Source organism: Cotesia typhae, unplaced genomic scaffold (assembly GCF_013202065.1).
Source record: "Cotesia typhae breed Kobodo isofemale line unplaced genomic scaffold, CoteBio_Ctyphae contig_44, whole genome shotgun sequence".
Taxonomy (NCBI): Eukaryota; Metazoa; Arthropoda; class Insecta; order Hymenoptera; family Braconidae; genus Cotesia; species Cotesia typhae.
In genome coordinates this window covers 2,941,998-2,969,063 of record NW_027423753.1, presented here as the reverse complement: position 1 = coordinate 2,969,063, position 27,066 = coordinate 2,941,998, and the positions used below count along the sequence as shown (strand labels likewise).

General features: G+C 36.3%; 1 protein-coding gene across 12 annotated transcripts in view; it reads right to left on the bottom strand.

The window, feature by feature from the left end:
- The window catches only part of Sls (sallimus), a 94,665-nt gene that overhangs the window by 46,013 nt on the left and 21,586 nt on the right, over window positions 1–27,066 (bottom strand). For 7 of the 12 annotated variants that reach the window (XM_074244853.1, XM_074244859.1, XM_074244856.1 and 4 more), the window contains 14 exons: window positions 20,836–26,911; window positions 20,188–20,359; window positions 19,850–20,036; window positions 17,776–18,118; window positions 16,387–17,113; window positions 15,609–15,953; window positions 15,351–15,507; window positions 14,857–15,023; window positions 14,469–14,598; window positions 2,467–7,794; window positions 1,016–2,260; window positions 855–946; window positions 636–733; window positions 330–550 (listed from right to left, as the gene is read on the bottom strand). In XM_074244853.1, coding sequence (XP_074100954.1) covers window positions 330–550; window positions 636–733; window positions 855–946; window positions 1,016–2,260; window positions 2,467–7,794; window positions 14,469–14,598; window positions 14,857–15,023; window positions 15,351–15,507; window positions 15,609–15,953; window positions 16,387–17,113; window positions 17,776–18,118; window positions 19,850–20,036; window positions 20,188–20,359; window positions 20,836–26,911 — 15,288 coding nt within the window. Of the gene's footprint in view, window positions 1–329; window positions 551–635; window positions 734–854; window positions 947–1,015; window positions 2,261–2,466; window positions 7,795–8,393; window positions 8,849–11,003; window positions 11,910–13,188; window positions 13,461–14,468; window positions 14,599–14,856; window positions 15,024–15,350; window positions 15,508–15,608; window positions 15,954–16,386; window positions 17,114–17,775; window positions 18,119–19,849; window positions 20,037–20,187; window positions 20,360–20,835; window positions 26,912–27,066 lie in introns of those variants that run through there. The other 5 variants (XM_074244855.1, XM_074244862.1, XM_074244864.1 and 2 more) reach the window with 5 other exon arrangements.

The window sequence follows — 27,066 nt, the reverse complement described above, 5'->3', positions numbered from 1 at the left end:
CATTTGAAGCAAAGCTGTAGAATCTGAAAACTTATAAAATTATAAAAAATTTTATTAGCTATTTATTTTTATAATATTTTTGCTTTGGTAAGTACACTGTAAAAAATCGCGAGTGAATTTTTACTCGGAGTATTGGAGTGAAAAAATAAAATAAGAAGTTTACGGAGAAAATCTGGATTTTTTTTTCTGTGAAGTGATTTTGGGAGAAATATAAATTTTTATTCGAAGAACATTCGAGTATATATCAAAAATCATCAATTAAAAATCATCTACTCCGCAAATTTTTACAGTGTATAATATCATTAATAATAAATATTTATAATCAATACCTTCAACAGATAAATACGTGGTAGTAGTTGAAACACCCAGTGGATTGAGTGCTTCAAAAACGATTTCACCGGTATCGTCGGGATAAGTTTCAGCGATCGTTAATACAGATGTACCGTCTTCAAACTCTTCTATTTGGAATTCTTGTGAAGATTTTATTTCAATACCCTGTTTATACCATTTGCCTTCTGGTTTTGGTTTACCTTTTACCTTTACTTCCAATCTTTAACAGAAAATAATTTTTAAAAAACCATTGCAAAAGAAGCTTGTAGCTAATAGTTGAACTACTCAATTTATAAATTATTTACCGAGTCAATTCTCCATCTTTAGCCGGAATTAACTGAGGAAGTGTTTTAATAATCTCCGGTGCTGAGTCCTCTGTATCAGTATCAGATAGAGGAGCCTCCTTCAAAACAAATTTAATAATCACATGATTTTTCATCCCTTTTCTAACATAGTAATTTTTTACAACTCGTCTTATATTACCCTAGCAATAATTATCCAAGCATACTAAATTGATAAATTACCTTTGGAGAGAGAAGGTCTTCCTCAGAACCACTGATTAGTGATCCAGCAACTGCTGAAGAAGCAATCTCTGAATCCGGAACGTACTCGTACGCTAAACAAACAAATAAACCAAAAAATTACCAACAATCCTTCAATTTTGCCAAATTTATCACCAAATTACCTTCAACAATAAGCGAAGTCGTACAAACAGCTTCACCAACAGGATTAACAGCGCGACAAGTGTACTCTCCAGCATCCTCCGGAAAGACTTCAGTAATAGCAAGACTACAAACTCCTTCAGTGTCTTGCAAGATAGTAATTTCCTTGCCTTCCTTGATAGGCTTGTCGTCATGGTACCAATGGATCTTAGGTGTAGGCTTGCCTTTGACAACGCACGTTAAATCAACACTCTCTCCATCCATCACACGAACTGGTGATAGCTTCTTTACAAACGTCGGAGACGCAAGTTCAGTCGTTTCTTCCCAGGTGACTTCCATGATATTAACACTGGCCGTGCACGTAACTGAGCCGACTACATTCTCAGCCCTGCATGTGTAGCCACCAGCTTCTTCTGGCTTGATCTCCTTGACCAGCAAAATGGACCTGTTGTCCTTGGTGACAATCCTCACAGCTGGAGAAGACTCTAACGGTTTGTTGTCATGGAACCATTGGAATGATGCAGTAGGATAAGAGTCGACTACGGCCTCCATGATAACGACTTCTCCGACGCTAACAATCTGAGGTCGTAAAGGTTCAATGAAGCACGGAGCCTTTGGTCTGTCTTCAGTCTCATCAACTATTTCTTCCCGTTCTCTCACAGCCACTGAGCCAGAGCTTCTTGCTTCACCCACGGGATTTTGAACTCTGATCTCGTACTTTCCGGAATCTTTTTTGGTCACGTCAGAAATGGTCAGCTCAGCGGTATTTTCGTAGATCGAGATGACTTGTCTGTCAGTTGGAGCCAACTCTACGCCATTTTTGAACCACTTGACTTCGGGTTTAGGAGTGCTCTCGAACTCTGCGGTAAGAACCAATGGCTTGCCCTTATGAGCTATCAAAGCGGGAACTGGTTTGGTGATTTTCGGTGCATGCATTACTTCAGGCTTCGTCACGACAACTGCATTGCTGATGAGCAAATTAGCACGGCATTCAGCTCGGCCAAACTTGTTCACCGCTCTGACGCGGTAGATTGTCTCATCTTGAGGTGTAGGCTCAAGAATTGTCAGCTTAGCTTCACCAGTTTCGGGATTGAATGTTATCTCAGTGCCCTTTTGAGGCTTGATTTCTATTTCCTTGCGGTACCACTTAACTTCTGGTGCTGGAGTACCTGTTACGACGCATTCTAACGTCGCGGGTTGATGTTCTTGGACCATAAGAGGCTTTATTGGAGTTGCGAAATGCGGAGCTACTCCTTCTTCTTCTTTTTCTGTAAGAAATAACCAGTATTAACTTTTTTGTTCCCAAAAATATTGAGAAAAATCAATCGTTCATGCATTCTGGAAAAAACAAAAGTATGATTAAGATATTAAAGAATAAAACAAAACGAAAACAGTTATCCTGAAAGAAGAAATCGCGAATTAGTAATCAGAAAGCCTTTCACGCAAAATTCACGCGCAAAATCATCAGTCGTACCGAAGATGACGAGATTGACTGTCGATACGGCAGTGCCAGCAGGATTGGAAGCGCGGCAAGTGTACATTCCAACATCTTCTTCTGTAACTCTGACTATCTCTAAAGATGCGGTAGTTTCAACGACAGTCATGGTGTACTTTTCGGTAGCATGCAGTTCTTGTTCGTTTCGGTACCAGGTGATCGCAGGTGTTGGATGACCAACTACGGTACAAGTAAATTTCACGGGTTCATTTGGCTCAGAAATAATTGGCTGGAGTTTCTGAATAAATCTGGGTGCGACGTCTTTATCGGGAATTGGAATGTCCATTTGAATTTTCTGTTTCCGTTTAGATTTTTCAACAATATCTACGCGTTTTTCTTCCTGAATTTCTACGGCCTTTTCGGCAACCTGTATAGTATTCTTTTTCTTTGTTATCGTAACACCTTCTGTGCTCGTTTCAGTTGTCTCGTCCGGCTGTTCTGGGATTGGTTTTGCTTCCAAAGGTTTAAGTTCAATTGCTTCAGGCTTTTCTTCTTCAGGTTTAACAATTTTTCTACCTCGTTTAAGCGTAATTGTGTCTTCAGTCTTTTCTTCGATGATTGTTTCTTGTTCTTCAACAGGTTGAGGAACTTGTACTGGGACTTCTTCAGGTTTCTTTGGTTTAGGTTTTTTAGTTTTTCTCCACGATACTTCGGAGACTTCTTGGACTTCATCTACTTGGTCTTCAGACTTTATTACTTCTTCAGTTTGAAGTACTTCTTGTTGAATTTCTTGCTGATCTATCGAAACTATTTCAACTTCATCTTTGAACTCAACGATCTTTTTCGTTTTCTTTGGTTTCTTTTCAGTTCGTATTGTTGTAATAACTTCTTCTTCTTTTTCTACAATAACCTCCTCAGGAATTTCCACTGGTTTTGTTTCCGGCACGATCTCTTTCTTTGGTTTTTTATCGCGCCTCCAAGGACTCATAGATACTTCGTCAGGCTTTTCTTCTTCCGGTTGTTCTACTTTTTCAGGAACCTTAACAGGTTTTAAAACCACCTCCTCTGGTTTTTCTTCCTCTACTTTTGGTTTCTTTGGAATGGGTTTGAGTTTCACCTCTTCAGGTTTTTCCTCTTCTGGTTTAGGCCGTTGGACAGGTTTCAATTTGATCTCCTCAGGCTTTTCTTCTTCTGGCTTCGGTTTACGTGGAATGGGCTTAAGCTTAACTTCCTCCGATTTTTCTTCCTCTGGCTTGGGCCGTTGGACAGGTTTCAACTTAACCTCTTCAGGCTTTTCTTCCTCTGGTTTTTCTTTTTTCGGTTTTCTCCAAGTAACCTGTGTCTTTTCGACTTCTTCAGTCACTTCTTCCGAAGGTTTAGGAACTTCTTCAGGTTTCTTTTCATCCTGAATCTCCTGTACTTTAGGTTTCTTCTTTCCATGTATCCACGGAAGCTGAGTTTTCTCTTCGGGAATCTCTTGCGGAACATCTTCGACCTTCTTCGGTTCAAGTTCTACCTTAGGTTTTTCTTCTTCAGGTTTTTCTTTCTTAGGAATGGGCTTAAGCTTTATTTCTTCCTGACTCTCCTCGTCTTTCGGCAAACGTTTGACAGGCTTTAATGAGATTTCTTCTTTATCAACACGCTCCTCAGGCTTCTGAACCCGCTTGGTAGGTTTCAAACTCACAGATTTCCAGTCTTCAACCTCTGCTTCTTTAATAACAGTCTTTTCCACAACCTTCTTAGGTTTCAACTGTGTTATTTCCATTTCGGAAACCTCTTTAACCTCTTCTTCAACCTCATTTGGCTTCTCTTCAACCGGTATCGTCTTCTTTACCATCTTTGGCTTCGGTTTACGTTGCCATGGCGCCACTGAGAGTTCCATTGGTTTCTCTTCTTCAGGTAGTTTTTCAACTTTCTGTGGAACGACTTCAGGCTTGTCTTTTGGAATAGGTTTCAACTTAATTTCTTCTGTAGTTTCTTCTTTCGGTAAGCGTTTCACAGGTTTCAACGTAATTTCTTCTTTTTCTTCCTGCTTTTCAGGCTTCTGGACCCGCTTAGTAGGTTTCAAACTCACAGATTTCCAGTCTTCAACTTCTGGTTCTTTGATGACAGTCTTTTCTACAACTTTTTTGGGTTTTAATTGCATGATTTCCATTTCAGAAACCTCTGTGACCTCCTCAACTTCATCTGGTTTTTCTTCAACCGATATCGTTTTCTTTACCATCTTCGGCTTCTGTTTCCGCTGCCATGGTGCTACAGAGAGTTCCATTGGTTTCTCCTCTTCAGGCAGTTCTTCAACCTTCTGAGGAACCACTTCAGGCTTTTCTTTCGGAACAGGTTTCAACTTGATCTCTTCCGTAGTTTCCTCTTCTTTCGGTAATCGTTTCACAGGCTTTAGTACAATTTCCTCCTTCTCCTCCCGTTCTTCTGGTTTCTTCTCCCTCTTCACAGGTTTCAAAGCCACAGATCTAATATCCTCAACCTGTTCCTCCTTCTTTTCAATAACTCTACGAGGCTTCTTACGCATCCAAGGCAACTGAGAAGTCTCTGAAGGCTGTTCTTCTTCAGGTTTCTCATCGGGTTTGACTTCTTCTGGCTTAAGCTGTTTCTTCTTCCCCCTCAACCACGGAACAGCAACTTCCTCCTTCTTTTCAATAACTTCTTCAGTCCTATCCACTTGCAGCAACGTCGTGTCCTCTTGTTCAACCTGGTCTACCTTCGTCACAACCTCTTTTGGCTTCTTTTTTCCACGAATCCACGGGACCTGCGAAACTTCGTCGGGTTTTTCTTCCACTTTATCATCAGGAACTTTTTCAGGTTTTAATTCCTTGATCTTCTTTCCTCGTGCCCAAGGTACCGGAATCTCTTCAGTTTTCTTGGTTGTTTCAGTGACGTCTTCCCTTTTATCAACCTGCAGAAACTCAGAATCCTCTTCTTCTCGATAAGGAGCCTCAGACGGTTTCTTCTTACCCATCCTCCATGAAACTTTAGTCTCTTCAGTCATACGATCCTCAACAGTAACTTCATCTCTCGTCACCTTAATCAACTTCGTATCTTCTTCCTCAACAAACGTCGTTCTAGAATCCGTAACAGTTTTTTCCTCCCTCACAGCAACTTCTTTCTTAACGGGCTTCAATTCTACAACCTCTAAACTTTCTTTGACAACTTCCGTTTTCTGCGGCCTCGAGGGTCTAAGCTCAACAGTTTCCAGCGTCTCTTTAACAATTTCCTTTTCAATCGGCTTCGATTTTTTCAAAGTTACTCTCTCCTCAGTCCACGGTCTCGGTTGATCAGGCCTAGTCAAACTCACTTCAACTTTCTCAACTTTAGAAACATCTAACCTGGTGGTAACATCTTCTTCTATATACCTTTCCGTAACCTCAACCTCCTCAGTGTCTTTAACCACTTTCTTCAACTCAATTTTTTCTATCGTCTTTACTTCCTTCTGGTCAACCTTCGTAGGTTTCAACTCGACAGTTTCTAACGTCTCCTTGGGAACTTCTTTCTTAACAGGCACCGATTTCTTCAAAGTTATCTTCTCCTCAGTCCACGGTTTTGGGCCTTCGGGTTTTCTAAAAATCTCAACTCTCTCCTTTCTAGAAACATCCAACAAACTAGTATCTTCCTCAATACGAAAATCTGCAGTAGTAACTTCGGTTTTTTCAACAACCACCTCTTTAGTAACTGGTTTCAAATCAACCTGCTCAATACTCAGCTTCCTGATCTCTTTCTTCTCAGGTTTGGCCTTCTTCAATTCAACAGTCTCTATTGTTTCTTTGACAACCTCCTTCCTGACAGGTTTCGAAGGCTTCAACGATATCTTTTCATCAGTCCACGGTTTAACTTCATCAACTTTAGCAACTACTTCAGTTCTTTCTGGCCTCTGCCTCTTCACTTGTTTGATAGACACATCTTCAGATATTTCTAACAACGTAATATCTTCTTCAGTTACATAATCACTCGTGCTGCTGATTTTCGTATCAATTTCCTGAGTGACCTTCTTCAATTCAACCTTGTCAATGCTAAGTTTTCTTATTTCTTTCTTCTCAACTTTAGTTGGCTTGAGCTCCACTGTCTCAATACTCTCCTTAGGGATTTCTTTGCGCACAGGCTTAGACTTCTTCAAGGCTATCTTCTCTTCAGTCCAAGGCTTAGGTTGATCCGGTCGTTCTTGAACAAATTCCCCAGAAACTCTCTCAGGTCGTCTAACCCTTCGAATCGAAATGTCCTCAGATATCTCAGAGACCTCCATCAATGAAGAATCATCTTCTTCGTAATATTCCGAAGTTAAACTTCTTTCCTCTACAACATCCTTGACAACAGGTCTCAGTTCAACTTTTTCGATACTCGGCTTCCTTATTTCTCGTTTTTCTGGTCTGGCAGGTTTCAGTTCGACCGGTTCAATCGACTCCTTGGGGATTTCTTTCCTAACAGGCTTTGATTTTTTCAGCGCTATCTTTTCTTCTGTCCACGGCTTCGCTTGAGGTAGACTTCCAACAGACACTTGGACTTTTTCTGACCTATCAAGAAATGCCGAGTCTTCTTCTTCAACAAATTCCCCAGTTTCTGTTATTTTTCTATCAATCTTGGTCACTTTAGTAACAGGCTTCAAGTCTACTTTTTCTAGACTAGGTTTCTCAATCTCTTTCTTCTCAGGCCTGGCCGGTTTCAATTGAACATCTTCAACAGTTTCTTTCGGTATTTCTTTCCGCTCGACTTTAGAAGGCTTTAATGCGACTTTTTCTTCAGTCCATGGCTTTATCTTCTGACTAACTTCAATTTTCTCACTGCGCGAAACGTCAATAAGTGATATGTCTTCTTCTTCGACATACTCTTCGCGCAAAAGCCGCTCTATAATTTTATCCTGCTTAGTATCTTTGACAACCGGTTTCAACTCAACAGTCTCGAGTGTTTCTTTTACCATCTCTCTCTTCTCAATTTTCGAAGCCTTCAATTCAACTTCTTCCAACTTCTCTCTTGGAATTTCTCGAACTACCTGCGGTGCTTTTTTGAGCACAACCGCTTCTTCTGTCCAAGGTTTCACTTCAGAAACGCGATCTTGGAGTTTGTCCACGGAAACATCACTCGATTTAGGCTTTGTCGCTCTCCAAGGAGTGACTTGCATTGGACGCGCCCGATGGGCAACTCTACCTTGTCTCCAGGGGAGAGACTCGTCTCCGGGTTGCATAGGAGTGTCAAGAGGTACTCGTTCTTCATCTAACTCGATCACTTGTTCACCCTGTTTTCCGAAATTTAATCCCGGTTGTATACCCCCGACACTTGTACCGGTAGTCGGTAATCTTCCTGTTTTATCACCTGGTCCCATTTCTTCAGGAGCTACCGTTTCGTAATAGACACCTTTTCTTTCTGGAAGGTTTAAATTACAGGTTTATCATACAATTTTACGGAATAAAATTTAGACAATCCAAAATTTCTAATGTGAATTGAATTTAAACTAATCATTTTTATTAATTCACAAAAACCTAAAAAATTTTAAATACATTCGGAAAAATTACCAAGCTTAAAGTACAATTCAAGGAAAAAAATTTGTAAAAGAGATACATTGATTTATAAATGAACAATTTTTTTTGGAAATACAAACAAAAATTAATTTTTAACGAATAAATGAACGCATAATTTAAAAAAAAAAAAAAAAAAGTAGTTATTTCAGTAAATTAATTAAATAAAATAAAAATTATTTGATCAAAAATTAGATAAAAAAGAAATTAGGCTACCATAATATTAATTAAATCTTAGTTAAATGAATTTATTAAAAAAATAAAAGACGTAAATAATGAATTTTTTGTAAAATTATCATGTTTTCAATCTACAAAAATTTTTCTATTAAATAAATTTTTAAAAATTTCAAAATTAATTTTAAAGGTATTTAAATCACATTTGTTTTATAAACTAAAAAAATATAACAATAAAAAAAGTTGCAGAGTGAAGGTAAAAAAAATTTTTGATCGTAAGGCAGTTCCTAATGCTTCAGATTATGAATCATAAAATGAATAATAATTTATGAGTGATGAAGATAAATTTTAGTGAAAAATATAATGACCGCCTTCAGTATTTAATTTTAATGAGAATTTGGACGTGATCATGACTGAGTTGGCATGATTTGTATAATTTACAAAATACATGTTGCAATTATTTTTTAATAGTAATATATATCTAAGTTTTATATTAAAATATTATAATGACGTAAGGTTAAATATTAAATTATTCAGCGGTGTGTTTTGTGCATGCAACCACCGAAAGTTTATTTACAAAATAAAATGAATTATTGACTGTAAATTTAGAATCAAATGATTTTGTAATAAAATTCTAAATTCATAGGCTAGTTGAAATATATAATATATATGTTTGCGATGTTGGATAATATAATTTACCAAGAAACTGACTGATAAAATCCAGAGATCTAAACAGATAAATTGTAATAATTGTGTACAATAAATACTTGGTTTAATATTATTTTAATTAGGAGCGAAGATCGTTAATGTCGACCTGATTTTCATACGTTCATCATATATTATCGGAACGTAGATTTTGGCTCGATAAACTATTAACAGTATGTATATGTATATGTTTGAAAGGAAGAGAAAAATGATGCTGAAGACATGGAAACTCACGTTCACGAATAAATTATGTGCATCTCAGAGCACGTCTATAATAATTGCCTTAAGAATTTATGCATGTAAAACCGACGCGAGAACCGTGGAAATATGCCAACTAACGTACCTCAAACCCTGGCAATCTCTGTGAATCCATTATTTTATTAAGTAAAACTATCATCGTCAGTGTCTCGAAATAATTGAAAAATTATCAAGGTAATGCTTGTCCTTTTAGTACAACTGATCCATCAATTATCTGTTATATCGCGCTTGTATTTTAATGATTTAAATTTATAGTACAGACTAAAAATTTTAATTATTTCGTAAATACTTCATCTTTTTTTTTCTTCATAATTTTTTATCGATATTTGGTGAAAAGAAAATTTTAATTTTACGTAATAATAAAGTTATAATTAAATTATAACAAAAAAATATTTTTAAAAAATTGCATGCGTAATTTTTTTAATTTTCTACATGTGAAATTGTTTCTTTTATTTTTTTTTTAAATAATTTTTCAATAAAAAAAAAATTATAATAATTTTTAGATGCTGGCTAACTTGATTTTCATGAATTTTACGCAGTAAAAAATTTTTTGACGCGTTGACGCAAAATTTTGTTCTGTGTACATTTCTTCATGACTTTCTTTACAAATATTTATTAATTGCTTAATTTTATAGTCTTAAACTTTTTCAACAATAAAAATTATATTTTAATATTTTTTTAAACAATCTCTTTTTTTTTTATTAAAAATAGAATAATTAAAAAAAAAAAAGGTTAATTTTTCGATAGAAAAAATTAAAAAATTTATTTATTGTCTGATAAAAATTTTTTTGAAACATTAAAAAATAATTGATATTTTTGAAAAATTTTCTTCCTATAAGTTTTTTCAATCCGAAAATAATATCGACATAAAATTTATGTTGACATTAATAGTTTGCAAAATTTATCTTTACACATTTTCATGATTAATATCGCAACAAAACAATCACGAGAGATAAAAAAAAAAAAATTCTATTTGTTTACTTATATTCAAAAATAAAAATTTGCTCTCATTTTCATTATCATACTAAATAATACATAAACATGTTTTCATATTCGCATCATTACACACGATTCATAAATATATTTAATACTATTCTTCACGTTGGTTATATTAGCGACCTCCTCCACTTCTTTACGTGGGTACGGTTTATTTTCGGAATGACAAGAATTATTTGCTAAAAAGTTCGTAACATTGTTAGTCATTAACAGTTTAATTTAAGAATATGAACTACATAATTATGATTAATTCATTTATTTTAGTATTTAGCTCGTCTTTCATCAACAATTTCATTTTATGCTCAAGAAGAAATAATTTTTTAAGAAAAAAAAAAAAAAGCAATTATAAATTTTAATTAAATTAAATATATTAATTTATGGTTAATAATTATTTTAATTGAATCTCGAAGTTTAATTACAACTTAATAAATATTAATTAAAATTTTTCAATCTCAATAAATTATTTATATAAATTAACTTCCGCGTTGGCTTAGATGTGGAAAAAAAAATGAATAAAAAGAAGAAATACGAGCAAAAATAAAAATTTCGTAAATAAACGACTTTTTATTGTTAGATAATTGTTTTCGTTCGCGATAAACATCTGGAGTTCATTTTTATTTCTTCCATCAGCAAAAAAAAATAAAAAATCAAAATAAGAAGGAAAGGTAGCCGATGAAAAAGAAAAAGAAAAAGAAGAAGTAGCAATTAGACGCGGTGGGAGTGTCTGATGCATATCATCATCTTCCCTCTCTGACATTGTTAAGCATGTGGAGGGGCACAAGTTCCTACTTCTTTAGCTTCTAGATCCCTACATCAACTTTAACTGCTAACCGTCGCAGTTTTCCGCTGGAAGTCATCAGAATCTGTCTGTTATAAATTAGTTTACTTTACATTTTATTTATCTTACATTTCTTCTTTAGTGTTTTTATTTTTTTCTTTTTCTTTTTAAATAAATTTATCTTTACTTCTTACAAGTTTTAATATTAATAAATATTTCTCACAATTTCGCAGTGGATTAAGTGCAAATTTTTACAAAAACTAATAATGTGTGTTTGACAGTTAAACAAGTGGAAAATGTGTATTTTTAAGACACTGGCCGTCTTCAATTAAATCTACAAGGAATTTAATTATTTAATTCACGATTTTATTGAAGTCGGCCGGTTTTGAACTGGATACTTGTGTTATTTATCTTACAAAAATAATTGTGTCGGTGGTCCAAGTTGTTTACTTTTTTTTTAAACTAAAAATTCAGTGCAATTAACTTTGCAATTAAATTAAAATTAATTTTCTGCTTAATCAATTTTAAAACTATATTCTTCTTTCGTTATTATTATATTTTATTATTTTTAATATTAATTTTAATTTAATAATTTAAGACTTAACAAAAAAATATGTACATGAATGATAAAATAAATTTTATTCATAAATCGACTTCCGAAGAAATAACCATCATCATTTATTTATTCGATTAACTTTTCATAATAAAAATATAAAAAAACCCATGTATTAAAAAAAAAAATTTTTTTTCAAAGTGTCCCTCATTTATTATAATCTCTCGAGATTTGAGCGTTGTAATCTTTAGCAGACGGTGTAAGAGCACGTCCGCAGTCTTGAGAGTAGAGGAATTGACCGCAGCCGAGAATATCATCATCTCTTCTTTTCCCTCCAGAGAAGAGATACATTAAATAAAAGATAAAGAGAGTGAGAGAGTACGCTGACATGTGTGTCTACTTATTTCTGGACTACTGAATCACCGCAACCCAGCTAAGCCGGGGCTTTTCCGAAATAGGTCCACGAGCTTCTCTCCTTATTCACCTCCACCTTCTCGTCCTATAAGATTTTCATAATTCTTTTCAATCATGTGCGTTTGTACGGCAATCCACAAATACGCTATCAATTTTTTTGTCCTCGGTTCGAATTTTCATGATTCACTCAGATTGTTTTTACTCACTAATACGTCATGTATCGTCTTCAGGTGGCCGCTTTCAAGGCCGCTGATTTCTTCATTAAAACTCCAATATTTAATAATAATAATAATATTATTATTTTTACAATAATTAACTCAAGAGAGAAAGAGTACAAGGAGATTCAAAAGAAGAAATAAATATTTATCAACCTTGAAGAAATATTGTTTTTTTTTTCATATTTAATACAGCAATTTTTTTACTTTACTTAAGATTTAATAGCGCGATTCATAACGGTGGATCTGCACGCACTTAGGGGAATCAGAGAGCGTGAAGACGTGTGCCCATTGTGCGTAAATATTTTTCTTCTTCTGCTTTAGCGCTAAACTTTTAGTTCTTGTATATTATTTCTTCTTTGCAATTAAATTAAAAAAAAAAAAAATGTAATAATTAAAGGAGGTTTTTATTAACCACCGGAGGGCTGTTGAGGTACTATACGTGCTTTGCCATCTCTTGAGCGCAGCCAAATATAGATAGGTAATGTAATACACGTCACGCGGGCAGAAATAGCATAAGTTGAGAAGCTAAGCCTAGCTACAAGTGCACACGGCACGTACATCAGAAGGCGGTACTTCAGTTGAAGGTATGATATTATGATATTATGTGTTTTAAATACGGGATAATTCGTGGAAACTCTTTTACTTTTTTATTACAGGTTTATTTACGAAAGAAGAAATATTTTGTTCTGAATATAATTCTTAGAGTAATATCAGGATCACGGGTGGTTGAAAAAACACAGTTAAATCAATTTAAACAGTCATTAATTTCAATAATGAATATATCGCGTTACAGATGCCATAAGGGCGTATAATAAAAATTTTATTATTTTTTTTAAGTCCAAACAAAATTTTTTGTTAAAAGAAAAAATTTTTTTTTGCATTTTTACACGTTTCATACAAAAATTCGTTGATTTCAAAAAAAAATTTTTTTTTCATACGCCCTTATGGCTCCCGGGGCCCACCTCGGATGCCATAAGGGTGTATAAAAAAATTTTTTATTGAGAACCGACGTATTTTTGTATGAAACGTGTAAAAATGCAGAAAAAAAAATTTTCTCCTAACTAAAAATTTTTTTGGACTTAGAAAAAAAAATAGAATTTTTATTGTAAGCCTTTATGGCATCCGAGGTAGATCCTGGGAGCCATACGGGCGTACAAAATTTTTTTTTACATTTCTGCACCGTATTAAAAAGAATTCTTAGAGTAATTTAAAGAAGAATATTAAAAATGAATAATTACTAAAAATTTTTCATTTCTTCTTTGACTCTTTCTCTCTTATTTATTATATAAATATATATATTAATACTAATAATAATGTTTTTGTTGATGTTGATATTGGAGAAGATATCTTGGGTTGACGCCGACTTGTTGACAATGTAACGATGCAGTTGTAAATGAGTATTACGGTATAATAATTTGCTGAGACACCAGTTATGAAAAAACTAATTTATAAATATATTATCTATATATAAATCTAAATGTATATTGATGTCTATGTCTATGTGTATTTATATAAATTTGTTTGTTTTATTATTGCACAAAGCATATTTTTATTTGGATAATTCCATTGTGTACAGAAATAAATATTTTTATGTAGTAATTAGTTTATTAATTATTATTATTATTAAAACGCATTATTACTAAATATATAATCCCGATATTTTATACTTGCATGAATTTAAATATTCATTTTCATGTATATATATTTTTTTTAATCTTTTATTAATATAATAAATATTTAATAATTATTAATTAAAATATTATTCGGTTGCATGACTATAAATAAATGAGTTAATAACTCCACTTGTGTTTTTATTAAGATTATTTGTTTTCTTTTCAAGCTTCATATATTTTTTTATTAAACATTTCGTAATTTTTTTTTTCAAGTGGTTAAAAACAAGAAACAAGATTTTAAATGAATTCGATGTTAAGTATTTACGTTTCGCTATTTTTATAATTATCTTTTTCCTTGAATTTTAACTAGTTGAAAAAAAAAAACAATTGTATTTTTTTCATATATATATATATATATATATATATATATATATATATATATGAGCACCACATTTATTTTAAATTTATTGAACTTGGACCACCCACTTGTTTTCTTTCCTCATAACTTTAAACTTAAGTTATTAAAAATATTAGTTAATAAATAATTTAGAAACAACAGAAAACTGCCCGACGCGTCTTTAATTAACTGTCAAACGACTAGTTTATAACTTGTAAGTAATTTTAATAAATAATTTTTAAATAAACTAAGCAACGACACCGAAATAAAAATATAATATCCATTTCTTCAGTATTTCTTTCTCTTCCTTTGATTTTTTTTTTATTATATTCTTATGGAAAAGGAGAGAAAGCATTCGTTATCACATCATTAGGGTTAGCGATTAATTTGGATTTGTTTTTGTTTTTACATCTTACTTTTTACGATGAGCTTAGCTGAGGTTTCCACGGTACCAGCGGATGTTGTCGCACGACAGGTGAAAACTCCAGAGTCTTCCTCATATGTTGTTGCGATAAGAAGAACTGCGTTGTTACCTTCATGAATCATCTGCAAATAATAATTAATATATTTAAATATGATTTCTTCCCAAAGATGAGCATTTAAAAAAAAAAAATTCTCATTAAATTACGTTTCAAATTTCTAATATAATTAATTTAAATCAGGATGTTGTAGACCAAAATGATCTTATGTTTTTTATTTCATTTATTTTAACATGCGACGTTTCGTCAGTTTTATTCTGACATTATCAGGCACCTTAAAATTTTTATCTAATAAAATAAAAGTGCGAAAAAAAATTTTATTTACCTGAAAATCTGGAGATTGTGGTATCAATGCACCTTCGCGGTACCATTGGACAGTTGGTTTAAGTTTTGGTGGGCTAATTTGTGTTTTAAATTGAGCTGGCTGTCCTTCCATGACAATTTGATCCTTCAGAGGTGTTAATTTTGGTAACACATCTGTACTATCGGGCGCTAAATTTTTAAAGAAAAAAAAAACGATTAATACAATTATCGATCAATTTTTTAGGTAATTATTTACAAGTAGGGTGGTCCACCCTATTTTTAGCCATATCTAGGTAAAAAATTAACATTTTTCAATTTTTTTTTACTGATTCTGCTTGTTTTTACAGCGCATTTAAGAAAAAAAAAATATCGTGGAAGAAAAAAATAAAATCAAATAAAAATTTAATTAAAAAAAATAAAACTTAAAATAATTGACCCCACTTGTAAATATTTACTGATTTTTATTGATAATAAAAATAATTATATCATAAAAAAATATTTAAGACATATTATTACCTAATACTCGAAGATTAGCTGATGTAGTTACTTCACCCACAGGATTCTTAGCAATGCATTTATAAACACCTTCATCTTCTGGGAAAGCTTCAGAAATCCTCAGAGTACAGCGGTCACCTTCTTTTTGCATTTGGAAGTATTTTGAAGGCTTGATAATCTTTAAAAAAAAATTACACATTTATTATTTCTTCCATCGAGAAATTATTACGTAAAAAAAAAAAAAAAATAAATAATTTTATAAAAAAATTAAATTGCTACCTTGTCTCCTTTCTTCCATTGTACAGAAGGAATTGGCTTGCCATTGATTTTGCACGCAAAGGCAACAGCTGCGCCTTCTTTGATGGTCTGATCTTTGAGTGGCTCAAGAACAGTCGGTGCTTTCTCAACTCCTGGGGTAGATGGTTTAGATGGCTTTAGTGATGACGGCGACTCAGCACCATGAACGATGCAGTCAGCTTCACAACGTGCTTCTCCAGCGTTATTTATTGCTACGCACTCGTATTTACCAGTGTCTTCTGGAACCGCTTCCAGAATTAAAAGCGTGTAGGTGTTGTCTTCCTCTAGAGTCTTGTATCTGATGTCTGTAGTTATTTTTTTACCGTTCTGTAATTAAAATTAAAAGTAAATTTATTTTCTTCAAAAATTACTGTTTTCTACAAAAATTTCACGATTTTTTTTTTTTAAATAGTTGTAATTGAAAAAAAAAAAAAAAAAAAAAAAATCTTCCGTTCAAGACCTTGTAAATTAAATCTCAAAGACCTGTCTGAAATTTCATCAAGATCGGTTGAGTAGTTCTCGAGGAATCGTGGGTATCGTTTTTGAAAACATAGTTTTGAGAAAAACGCGCTTAAAGTTTTGAATTTCAATATAACAGCGCCTTGAGCGCGCAATTTTTTAAAACTGTATCTCCGAAACTATTATTCGGATCGATTTGAAACTTTAGGACAATATTCTAGAGATGTTGCAGAATTTAATAAAACACAAAAAAAAAAAAAAAAAAAAAATAGTGGAATAAATTTTCTAAAATTGATCGTACCTTGAGCCAATAGACATCAAGAGGCTTGGTACCGCTGACTTTAGCGTCAAATCTGGCGAGTTGTCCAGTTGGCACAGAACTACTTTGAATAGTTGTCAAGAAACTAGGTGGAACAATTCCACCTCTTCCGGGCTGGCGTCTTCTTTCTTCAACAACCAAATTAGCGCTGCATTTAGCCTTGCCTCCGCGGTTTTCAGCGACTACTGAGAAGACTCCAGAGTCCTCCATAAATACTTGGCGGACAATCAGCACGGACTTGGTACTGAATGTGTAAATTTGAAGGTCAGACGAATTTTGGATCGGGAAGTCTTCGCGGTACCACTTGATAGTTGGCAAAGGATCTCCATCAAACTCGACTTCGAATTTGGCTTGCTCCTGCTCGAATGCTCTGCACGGTTGAATTTTTTTGGTGAACACCGGTGGTACTGCCGGCTTAACTTGACCTTGAACTACGCGCTCATGAGTCTTAGCTTTGTGCTCGACTTCTGTTGTCTCAGTTGCGGTAATTTTTCTTGTTATCTCCGTGTCACCTTTCACCTCTTTCTGGGTTTGTTTTGATTTCGCAATGTGGACTTCTCGACCGTGAACTGCCGATTCAGTAGGACCTGGTGGATATTTTCCACTTTCTTTTATTCTTTCAGAGTCGATATCGACTTTGGTGGTGAATTTCTTTACTTGTCTGACTGGTGGTGGTTGAACTACTGTCGTCTCCTGGGTACTTGTTTGTCTGAAATTTTTTTAAATTAAACACATTAACAGTCACTTATTAATCAACATTATTATATATTATATTTCTCAAAGTTTTTGTTTTTTTTTTATAACAAAAATTCCACTTGTAAGAATTAAGAAAAATTTTTTTAATTGTGTCAGATGTCTGTTGATTTCAGTATCATTTTTTTTTTGTATTAACATTTTTTGTGTAATAATAAAATTAAAAGACATTTAATCATTTTTAGGATTTTTTTTTTATCAATTAATTTTAATAAAAAAATTTTTTTTAATTTAACACGTAGAAATTGTTAAAAAAAAAAACAATGGAATTTTTTTAATAATTTAAAAAAATTAATTCATTTGATAATTAAAATTCAAAAATTTCAAAGTGTTTACTGATTTCTACACAGAAAAAAAATTTACTTGAATCAAGTAAATAATTTTAAAGAATTTTATTTTCTTGATTTAAGTAAATAAATTCTTAATCTAACAAATTTTTTTTGGTTTTAGTGAATTTTATTCAATTTAAGAATTTTTCGTCTTGATTCAAGACAATGAAACTCTTCAAAATTATTTTCTTCGATCAAGAATTTTTCTCTTGATTTAAGGCAATTTTTTTTTTTCAGTGTACGTTATGAAATATTGTAATTAACATAAAATTATTACAATATTACTTACAAATTATCTTGATACTTCTGTGCCATTCCCTTGGCCACCGAATTACTGACAATTTTTTCCCCAGGAATAGCAAACTGATGACTAGATTCTCTCAACCTGGCTTCTTTAAGCAGCTGTTCTTCTTCAAGGTCCATCAGTTTGCTGTAATAGCCCTCTTCATTCCTCTTAGTCTTGATAGACTTTTGCCACTCGGTCTCCGGTTCCTTGAAAGTCTTCTGCCCATGATGTTCAGTAGCTATTCCAACACCCTGAGACATGTTGTGGTGTCTCTCATCAAACACTCGTTCCAACTCAGTATCCTGACGTTCTGCCTGATACTGACTCAACCCGATATCATACCAAGCTATTGAAAAAAATTGAATTAAAATAAATAATTTTGCCACAATAATCACAGATTTCACAAAGGAAACAATAACATGCCCATCAACATTCTCAATTTCGACATGATATGAAACTATCATCAACATATAGTATCTTAAATACATTTTTAAATGCAGTAGGAAATTTAATACGACACAGTACGTCATTCGCAAACATTTTTTTTTTTTATTACATAGATTTTTCATAATCTTTAATTCTTCATTAATGCAGGAAGGTAAACGATTAGGGAACGATTAACATCGATAAAAAAATTAGTACAATAAACTGGTTAGTTGTTAATTAACATTGATGAAATTTTTAAAAAAAGGTCCGAATAATTCGATTACTATTTGCACACTTGCAATGATAAGGAAGCGATTTTTTTTTTTAATGAACGAAAAAGTTAGTTAAGTATGAAATAATTTACATGATTAATCAATGACGATGATAATTAAGTGAATTCTATATTTTTTTATGAAATAAAAATAATCGTTTATTTAAAAATTACAAATTGTGCATTTAGAAATTTTAAAAATTAATAAAAAAAATTTTTTTTTTAATTAATATAAAATTTCTAATTTTTTTTTTTTAATTTTTAAAAATAGTATTTTTTTTATGAAATTTATTTAACGTTAATAATTTACTATTTTTTATTTTCTTCTTTTTGCATTAAGATTTATCAATAAGATTTGAAAAAAAAAAATTAATCTTAATTAAAATTTATTTGAATATCTCAAACGTAAATTAAAAAAAAAAATGTTATTGATTTTTACAAACTTAAACTCGAAATAAATTTTTTTTTTGAAGTACTTATTAGTAGATTTAAATTTGAAACTTGTTTCAGCTGAATAAAAATTTATTGAAGCATAAAAACTTCGTACTTTAGATTTATTCTGTACGCGATTTTATTTCTTCAATCCTTTACTCCGCAAAAATTTACACTGAATTCACTCTCGATTTTTTTACAGTGTATAAATAAATAAATAAATAAATGAATGAATGAATGAATGAATAAATCCAAAAAAATTCCAAGAGAAGAAATTCCATTCTTTTTTTTTTTAGTTTTAAGAAGACGATATTCAATACGTTTACCGAACAATTTTGGTTGTACTCATTACCTGGAGCAGTTCATTCCTCGCGGTATGGGTGAAACGAAGTACGTTGTTATTCTTAATTAGCTTAATATTGCCTTTGCAACCCGGAAACTCGTTGACCAGAGAAGTAGAAGAAGCTTCGCTGGGAGAAGAAGCTGCGGGGACTACTACAGGTTTTTGGATCTTACAGGGAGTAGTGTGATAAGAAGGATTTGGATGTGAATTTAAATAAGATGTTGATAATGATGTAATTGATTTTTCCTGTCGAATGCAATGTATGTGCCGTATTGACAATGTTTTTTGTATTTTATAATTTTTGACTGATTTAAATGATGTTGATGAATGTTGCTGAATCGGTTTTTTAAATTTGTATGCGTATTCATTTAGATGTTCCCATGTAAGATGGCTTCTACGTTCTACCGAGCTTTTATTCCTTGACAGATTATCCGCATTGAAGTACAAACCCGCGTAATAGCGGTCTAATTTAACGCCCTTTTCTTCCAATTCTTTTATACGAACATTTGATAGTTTATTTTTAGAATTAAATTTAAAAAACTGCGGAGGATCTACCAAGTTCTCGGTGTTCCAACGACCTCGTCCCCAAGGACTTAAATACTCACGTCTAGGTGAATTCTTCAAGACACCGCGGTAATCATCGCTACGTGGCTTCACTGTCAGGGTAGTCTCGCATCTAGCTTCTCCTAATGAGCTTCTAGCGACTACCTCGACCTTTCCGTGGTCGTACTGGCGGGTTTTTGGAATGTCCAGGTGATACATTCCGTCGTAGCTCAACTTGTAGCGGTTTCCCTGCAATTTAATAATTATTTTTATTTGTTGGATTCTCTGAGCAAAAATAAATCCCAGTTACAAACTTTTAGCTTAATATTTTAGATATTTCGTTCTTCGAAAAATTACTTGAAATTTCATTTAAAAAAAAAAAAAAGAAAGGTTTATTTACATTGACAGCAGTATGACCATTAATCAGCCACATGACCCGTGGTCTAGGGTATCCAGTAACACGGCAGCAGAATCTTGACCAGTCAGATTCTTCAACTTCTACTGGTTCAGGTTTGCTGACAAATACCGGAGCTGTACGAGGCTTGTCTTCTTCGACTTCTTCTTCGGGTGCTCTGTTATGAGAATTTATTATCAGTCAACGATGGTCAAAAAACTATTGTAATTTTTTTTTTCGTTTGATTTTTTTAAGATTTATTAATTAATAGAAAATTTTCGGTAATTGTTTTGATAAATTGAATACTTAGGAATAAATATTATCGATTTTACTGAAAAATGAGTAATTGGTCTTACAAATTATTAATTAGAAAATAATATAAAAGGTGCCACTAATGGGGTCTTTTACCTTATTTATTTTTTTTTTTAAATATTTCAGTAGATAAAAATATTTTTTATTTTTTAAAAAAATTTTTAATTTAATAAAAACTTAAAATTTTGTATTTTTATGAAAAATTACTGATTAAATTGAGCAATAATTTCCAAAAATCTAATTTGTATAATTTCCAGAAAATTACAATTATTTAACAAAGATTTTCATTTCTCAAAAAAATATTTCTTCATTAACAAAAGTGTTTAAAATTGTAACACTTACACTTGCCAAGCAGCTTCCATTTCCCTTATCATCTCAATACTCTTCATTCCTTTAGGCAGCTGGGATTCATAAACAATACCAGGCTTGCCAGAGGTCTTAATAATAGCCTTAGTTTCATCCATGCCATACAAATTAGTCGCCCGACAGAGATACTCTCCACTGTCTTCAGGATAAACCCACCCGAAGTTCATAGCGACATACCCAAAATCATAAATCGGCTGAAACCTATTCTTATGAGGCAGAGGTTTTCCATTAAAGAACCACTCGACTTTCATATTAGGATCGCCCACAGGAGCCAATTGGCACTCAAACTTGGTACTATTCATCTCGACCAACTCAGTTTGGTTTTGTATCTGAGTAACAAATCTCGGCGGCTGGCGTTTCTCAGCATCATACAGATCATCTTCAGTGAGATGAACTTCCGAAGTATATTTCTTGATAGTCGCTTCCATCTGCATCAAAGCTTCAGATCTCTTCATGCCCTTAGGCACTTGATTCTGCAGAATAATACTGGGCAGAGTTTTGCAGGAGACCGAGGCGCGAGTTAAATCTTCTCCATAATTATTGACCGCCCGACAGACATATTCTCCAGAGTCTTCAGGATAAACATAGAGAATATCCATGGAAACAAATCCCATGTCATAAACAGCGCGGTATCTGTGACCAGCCGGGATCAATTTTCCATTTCTCCACCACTCGATCCTCAGAGTCGGGTCTTCTTTCGGCTCCACGCGACATTCGAACCTCACCGGTTCAGATTCCTCAACGGTAGCAGACTGGATCTGAGTGATGAATTTCGGTGGAATTCGCGGGATTTCTTCAACAGGAGCCGGCTCACTGACGGGTCCGCGCTCCAGTTCCTTCAATTTTTCCCCACTCATTCCCGAAGGAAGCTGGGAGTCGGTATCAACCGCTTTCTTGGACTTGCAGGTGATGGTAGCTTTGGTAGTCGCTGATCCCCACTTGTTGGTAGCGCGGCAGACATATTCACCGCTGTCTCTTGCATAAGTGTAAGACATGTCCAGCGAAATGAACCCGAAGTCATTAATCATATGCACGCGAGATCCCGTTGCAAACGGCCGACCATTGTGGAACCAGTCGATTCGCATGGAAGAATCTCCCCTAGGTTCCACGCGACAATCAAAGTGACTTGCCGCAGACTCTTCAACTTCAATGTCCTTCAACTCAACCGTGAATTTCGGAGGATTTGGTTTTTCTTCTTCAGCAAGAATTTCATCCTTTTTATACAAAGCTTCTTCAAGCCTCTGGATGCTCTCTGTTCCAGACTTGAAGTTAGTCGGCAACTGCGGCTCCAGAACAATACCCTGGCGACCGCGAACCTGGAACTTGCAAGACACTGTAGCTTCTCCGTGTCTGTTGGTTGCTTTGCAAGTGTACAGACCCGAGTCACGCTGGTAACAATTGGCTATTTCAAGAATAACAAATCCAAAGTCGTGAATAGTCTTGAGACGAGAACCAGCGTTGAGAGCTTTGCCATTGTGGAACCACTCTACTCTCATGCTAGAGTCATTAATCGGCAAAAGCCGGCACTCGAAGTGAGCCAAAGAGTTTTCGCTTAAAGTCAAGTCTGAGGGAGTTGTAATAAACTCAGGAGGGCGTCCAGTGTCATCATCAGGAATTATTTGACCTGTCTCTCCACCAAGACCTTCTAATTCTGCGATTTTATCGATAGTGCTCTCCATGCCTTTGGGCAACTGAGATTCCAAGATGATGCTTCGCTTGCCGGTACACTTCATGGTGCAGCTGGTTACTGCCTCACCGTAGTCATTCGAAGCGCGGCAGCTGTACTCGCCAGAGTCTTCTGGGTAGATGGGAGAAATTTCCAAAATGACAAACCCAAAGTCGCAGAAAGTTCGGAAGCGCGAGCCAGTTCTCAGAGGCTTGCCGTTCCAGAACCACTCTACTTTCAACTTAGGATCGTCTGTTGGAGTCAAGCGTGCTTCAAAGTGAGCACTCTCACCCTCGCGAAGTCTGTCAATGTTGTTCAGAGGCACAGTGAACATCGGAGCCTTGCCGCGTTCTTCAGTAACCTTCTCATCTTTGGTTCTGATCATCGAGTCTTCCAGAGTTTGGATCTTTTCGAGACCCTTCTCCATTCCCTTTGGCAACTGGGACTCCAAGATGAGACTGGCCTTGGACATGCACTTAAGAGTGGCCTTAGTTGAGTCTTCTCCGTATTTATTGACAGCGCGGCACTCATAGACGCCTGAGTTTTCTTCGTAGCAGTAGAGAATGTCAAGGATAACAATGCCGAAGTCGTGGAAAGTTCTGTACCGGTGACCATGAGGAAGTTTCTTTCCGTTGTAATACCACTCGACTTTAAGATCAGGATCAGTGATTGGAGTGAGCCGCGCTTCAAAGTGAGCAGACTGGCCCTCTACAAGCTTGGTGATGTCTGTAATCTGCGTGATAAATTTAGGCGGCTCGGCAACTGGAGTTGATGGAGCGGCGGGCTGTTCGCCGCCATAAGCTTCAAGCTCGCGGATTCGCGCCAATGAATCAGGCTGCAGAGAGTCCAGGTAGACTCCGCTCTTTCCGAAGCACTTGATGGTCGCTTTGGTGAAATCTTCACCGAACTTGTTGCTCGCTTTGCAAACGTACTCTCCACTGTCATGAGACATAACTCCAGCGATGTCCATCACGACGAACCCGAAATCAGAAACCATCTTGAAGCGCGATGAGTGTCTCAGCGGCTTACCATTGTGGAACCACTCGACTTTCATGTTAGGATCTCCGACAGGAATCAAAGTGCACTCGAAGTGGACCGACTGGCCGTCTTTCAGTCCCTCCAACGACTGGATGTGAGTCGTGAACTTGGGCTTCTGTCCTTTAGACTTGTCAACGCACTCTAGGTTCACAGAAATCTCAGCTTGTCCCCACTTGTTCGTCGCTCTGCAGGAGTAAGTTCCTGAGTCTTCAATCTTGGTTCCAAGAACTTCAAGAACCACCATGCCGAAAGCATAAACTGTTCTGATCCTGTGGCTGGCTTCCAGAGCTTTTCCGTTGTAGAACCACTCGACTACCATCGTCTGGTCCCCTGTCGGAGTCAAGGAAGCTTCAAAGTGGGCGATTTCACCCTCAGACAGGTTCACCAAATTCTCAAACTGGGAAGTAAACACTGGAGGATGGCCTTCTTCAGGTTCCAAAGGTTTTCCATCAGGTCTCTTCAATGATTCTTCAAGATCTTGGATCGCTTCTAGCCCTTCCTTTCCTTTGGGATGCTGAGAGCGTTCGATGATGTTCTCCTTGGTCGAGCAGTACACAGTTGTCGCTGTGAAAGCTTCTCCGGCTTTGTTGTAAGCCTTGCAGGTGTAGATTCCAGAGTCCCGGTCGTAGACATCCGTAAGGTCTAGAGTAACAAACCCAAAATCGCTGGTCATCTTGAACCTGGAACCATGTTCCAGAGCTTTGCCATTGAAGTACCACTCGATCTTCAAGTTAGGATCGTCTTTAGGCTCGACCTGTCCTTCTAGATGAAGCGGCTCAGCTTCTCCAAGCTTGAACTCTGGCTGGAGTGGTACCGTCCAAACAGGCTTGGGGTACTGAGGCTCAGGAGCGTCTTCGGGTCTCTTGGACCTTGATTGGAAAGCTTCATCTACCTCCTGAACCTTCTCAAGACCGGCTGGGCCTTGAGGGTGTTGAGTTTGCAAGTAAATATTCTGCTTGCTGGTGCACTTCAGTGTCCCGGTAGTCTGAGCTGACCCTTTGGAGTTGGTAGCTTTTACTGTTATCATGCCTGAGTCCTCTTCGTAAGCGTGGATCATGTCCATGGCGACGAACCCGAAGTCATAGATAGTCTTGTACCTGGCGCCGGTTGGAAGAGGCTTGCCGTTAATGAACCACTCGATCTTCATCGTTGGGTCTTTGGAGGGTTCAACGTTGCACTCAAAGTGGACATTGTCGCCTTCAGTGCACTCTACGTTGTTCAAGTGAGTGATGAACACTGGCTCTTCGTAAGTCGGTTCAGGTCGCTCTGGAGTTGGAGCCAGAGGCTGCTCAAGCGCATCGATTTTTGAAAGAGCGTCTGGGTGGAGAGTGTCTCCTAGAAGCCAATGGCGGTCGTCGATTTTTAGACTGCAAGTTGACACAGCTTCACCAAGAAGGTTCGTAGCTCGGCAGGTGTACAGAGCAGAGTCGTCAGCTCTGAGACCGTTGATCGACAAGGTTACCAAACCGAAATCAAAAGTACTGCGTAGTCTGGTTCCAGTTTGAAGAGAGACTCCATTCTTGAACCACTCAGTACGAAGATTTGGATCAGCTCGCGGCTCAACTTGAGCTTCTAAGTAAACATGCTGGCCTTCTTGAAGCTTGTCGTAGCTCTTCAAGTGTGTGGTGAAGACTGGTGCTTGCTGAGGAGTCGTATCTACGAACATTTCAGGCACTTTGTTCATCTCAGCTTCTTTCAACTGAATCTTTTGCCAAGCGTCTGTATGAATCGCGTCTTTCTCAATCGCTGAACGGGCTTTAACCTTCAAAGAAATAGAAGAAACCGCTTCACCAGCCTTGTTGATAGCTTTGCAAGAGTACACTCCAGAATCTTCGGCGATTACTTTCAAGATGTCCAAAGTAACAAATCCAAAGTCATGACTAACGTGGTAGCGAGATCCCATTTTAAGTTCTACGCCGTTAACATACCACTCGAATTTCAAACTAGCGTCGCCTACCGGCACAACTCGGCACTCGTAACGAGCGACCTGGCCTTCCCACAGTTCATTGGGCCCAGTGAGAAGTTGGGTGAATATCGGCTTGTCGAAGACTTTTTCTGGCTCGTCAGCACGACCTGGTTTGTCGGCTTCCAGCTGAGCGATTCGCTTCTGAGCTTCTGGATGCTGGCTTTCTAGCTGGATGCTTGCTTTGGTTCTAACTTTCATTGAAGCGGTGGTGACTGCTTCGCCAAGTGGGTTAGAAGCACGGCACATGTAAACGCCTTCATCTTCCTCGCGCACGTGCTTAATGTCCAGAGAAACGTATCCAAAGTCGTGGACCTTGGTGATTCTTGAGCTGTCTCCCAGCGGCTGTTCATTTCTGAACCATTCTACCTTCAAAGTCGGGTCACCGACTGGGATGAGACGGCATTCAAAGTGGGCTGTCTCTCCCTCTGGCAGCGCGTCGATGTTCTGGAGCGGTTGAGTGAAGACCGGACGCTGACGAGTCACTGGTTCGGAAACTTCTGGGCGTTTCCAAGGTTGAGCGGACTCCAGCTCGCGGATTTTGTCCAGTCCTTCTGGACGCTGAGGGTCCATGATGATGTTGTCGCGAGGAATCACTTTCAAGCTGATGGTTGACGTGCATTGGCCTAGAGCGTTGATTGCTTTGACGGAATACTCGCCTGCGTCTTCTGGCACTCCGTGAGTGATGTCCAGAGCGACGTACCCGAAGTCGAAGGTCACGTGGAAGCGAGAAGCTGATGGCAGTGGCTTGCCATTGTGGTAGAATTCTATTCGGAGGTTTGCGTCATGCAGAGGCTCCACTTGGCACTCAAAGTGCGCGGTCTGGCCTTCGTAAATTTCGGTGGTTCCGCGTAACTCTGTGACGAATCGCGGGGGGAAGACTGGTGGCTCTTCGACTTCTAGTCTGGCTGGGTGGCCTTGAGCTTCCAGCTCACGGATTTTTTCTAGACCATCAGGGTGTTGCGTGTCGAAGAGAATGCTGCGGCGAGAACCCACGCGGATTGTGCAAGTGTTGACAGCTTCTCCAGCAAGGTTGGTCGCTTTGCACATGTAGGTTCCTGAGTCTTCGGGGTACGCGTAGAGAATGTCGAAAGCGACGTAACCAAAGTCGTGGGTCATGCGGTAACGATGCCCGGTTTTTACTGGTTTTCCGTTGTGGAACCACTCGATCTTGAGGTTCGGGTCGTTTATTGGTTCTACTCGGCATTCCAAGTGCGCGTGCTCTGTTTCTTTGAGATGGTCCAGGTTGCTCAGGGGAGTCAAGAAGACTGGTTTTTGATAGATTACTTCTTTTTCGGCTACTTCCTTTACTTCCACTGTCTCCAGGGCGCGGATCTTTTCAAGGCGTTGAGCGTCCAAGGTGTCCAGGTACAAACCTTGTTTAGCTGGGGAAGAAGTTAATTTATTTTTTGGTTTTTTGATGGAACATTGTTTTTTTTTTTTTTAAGTGAAGAAATTGAAATTTTTGTTGGGTAAAAGAAAATTTTATTTTTATAAATTGAAAGTTGATTAAAAAATTGTTGTTTTTAGTAATTTTTTT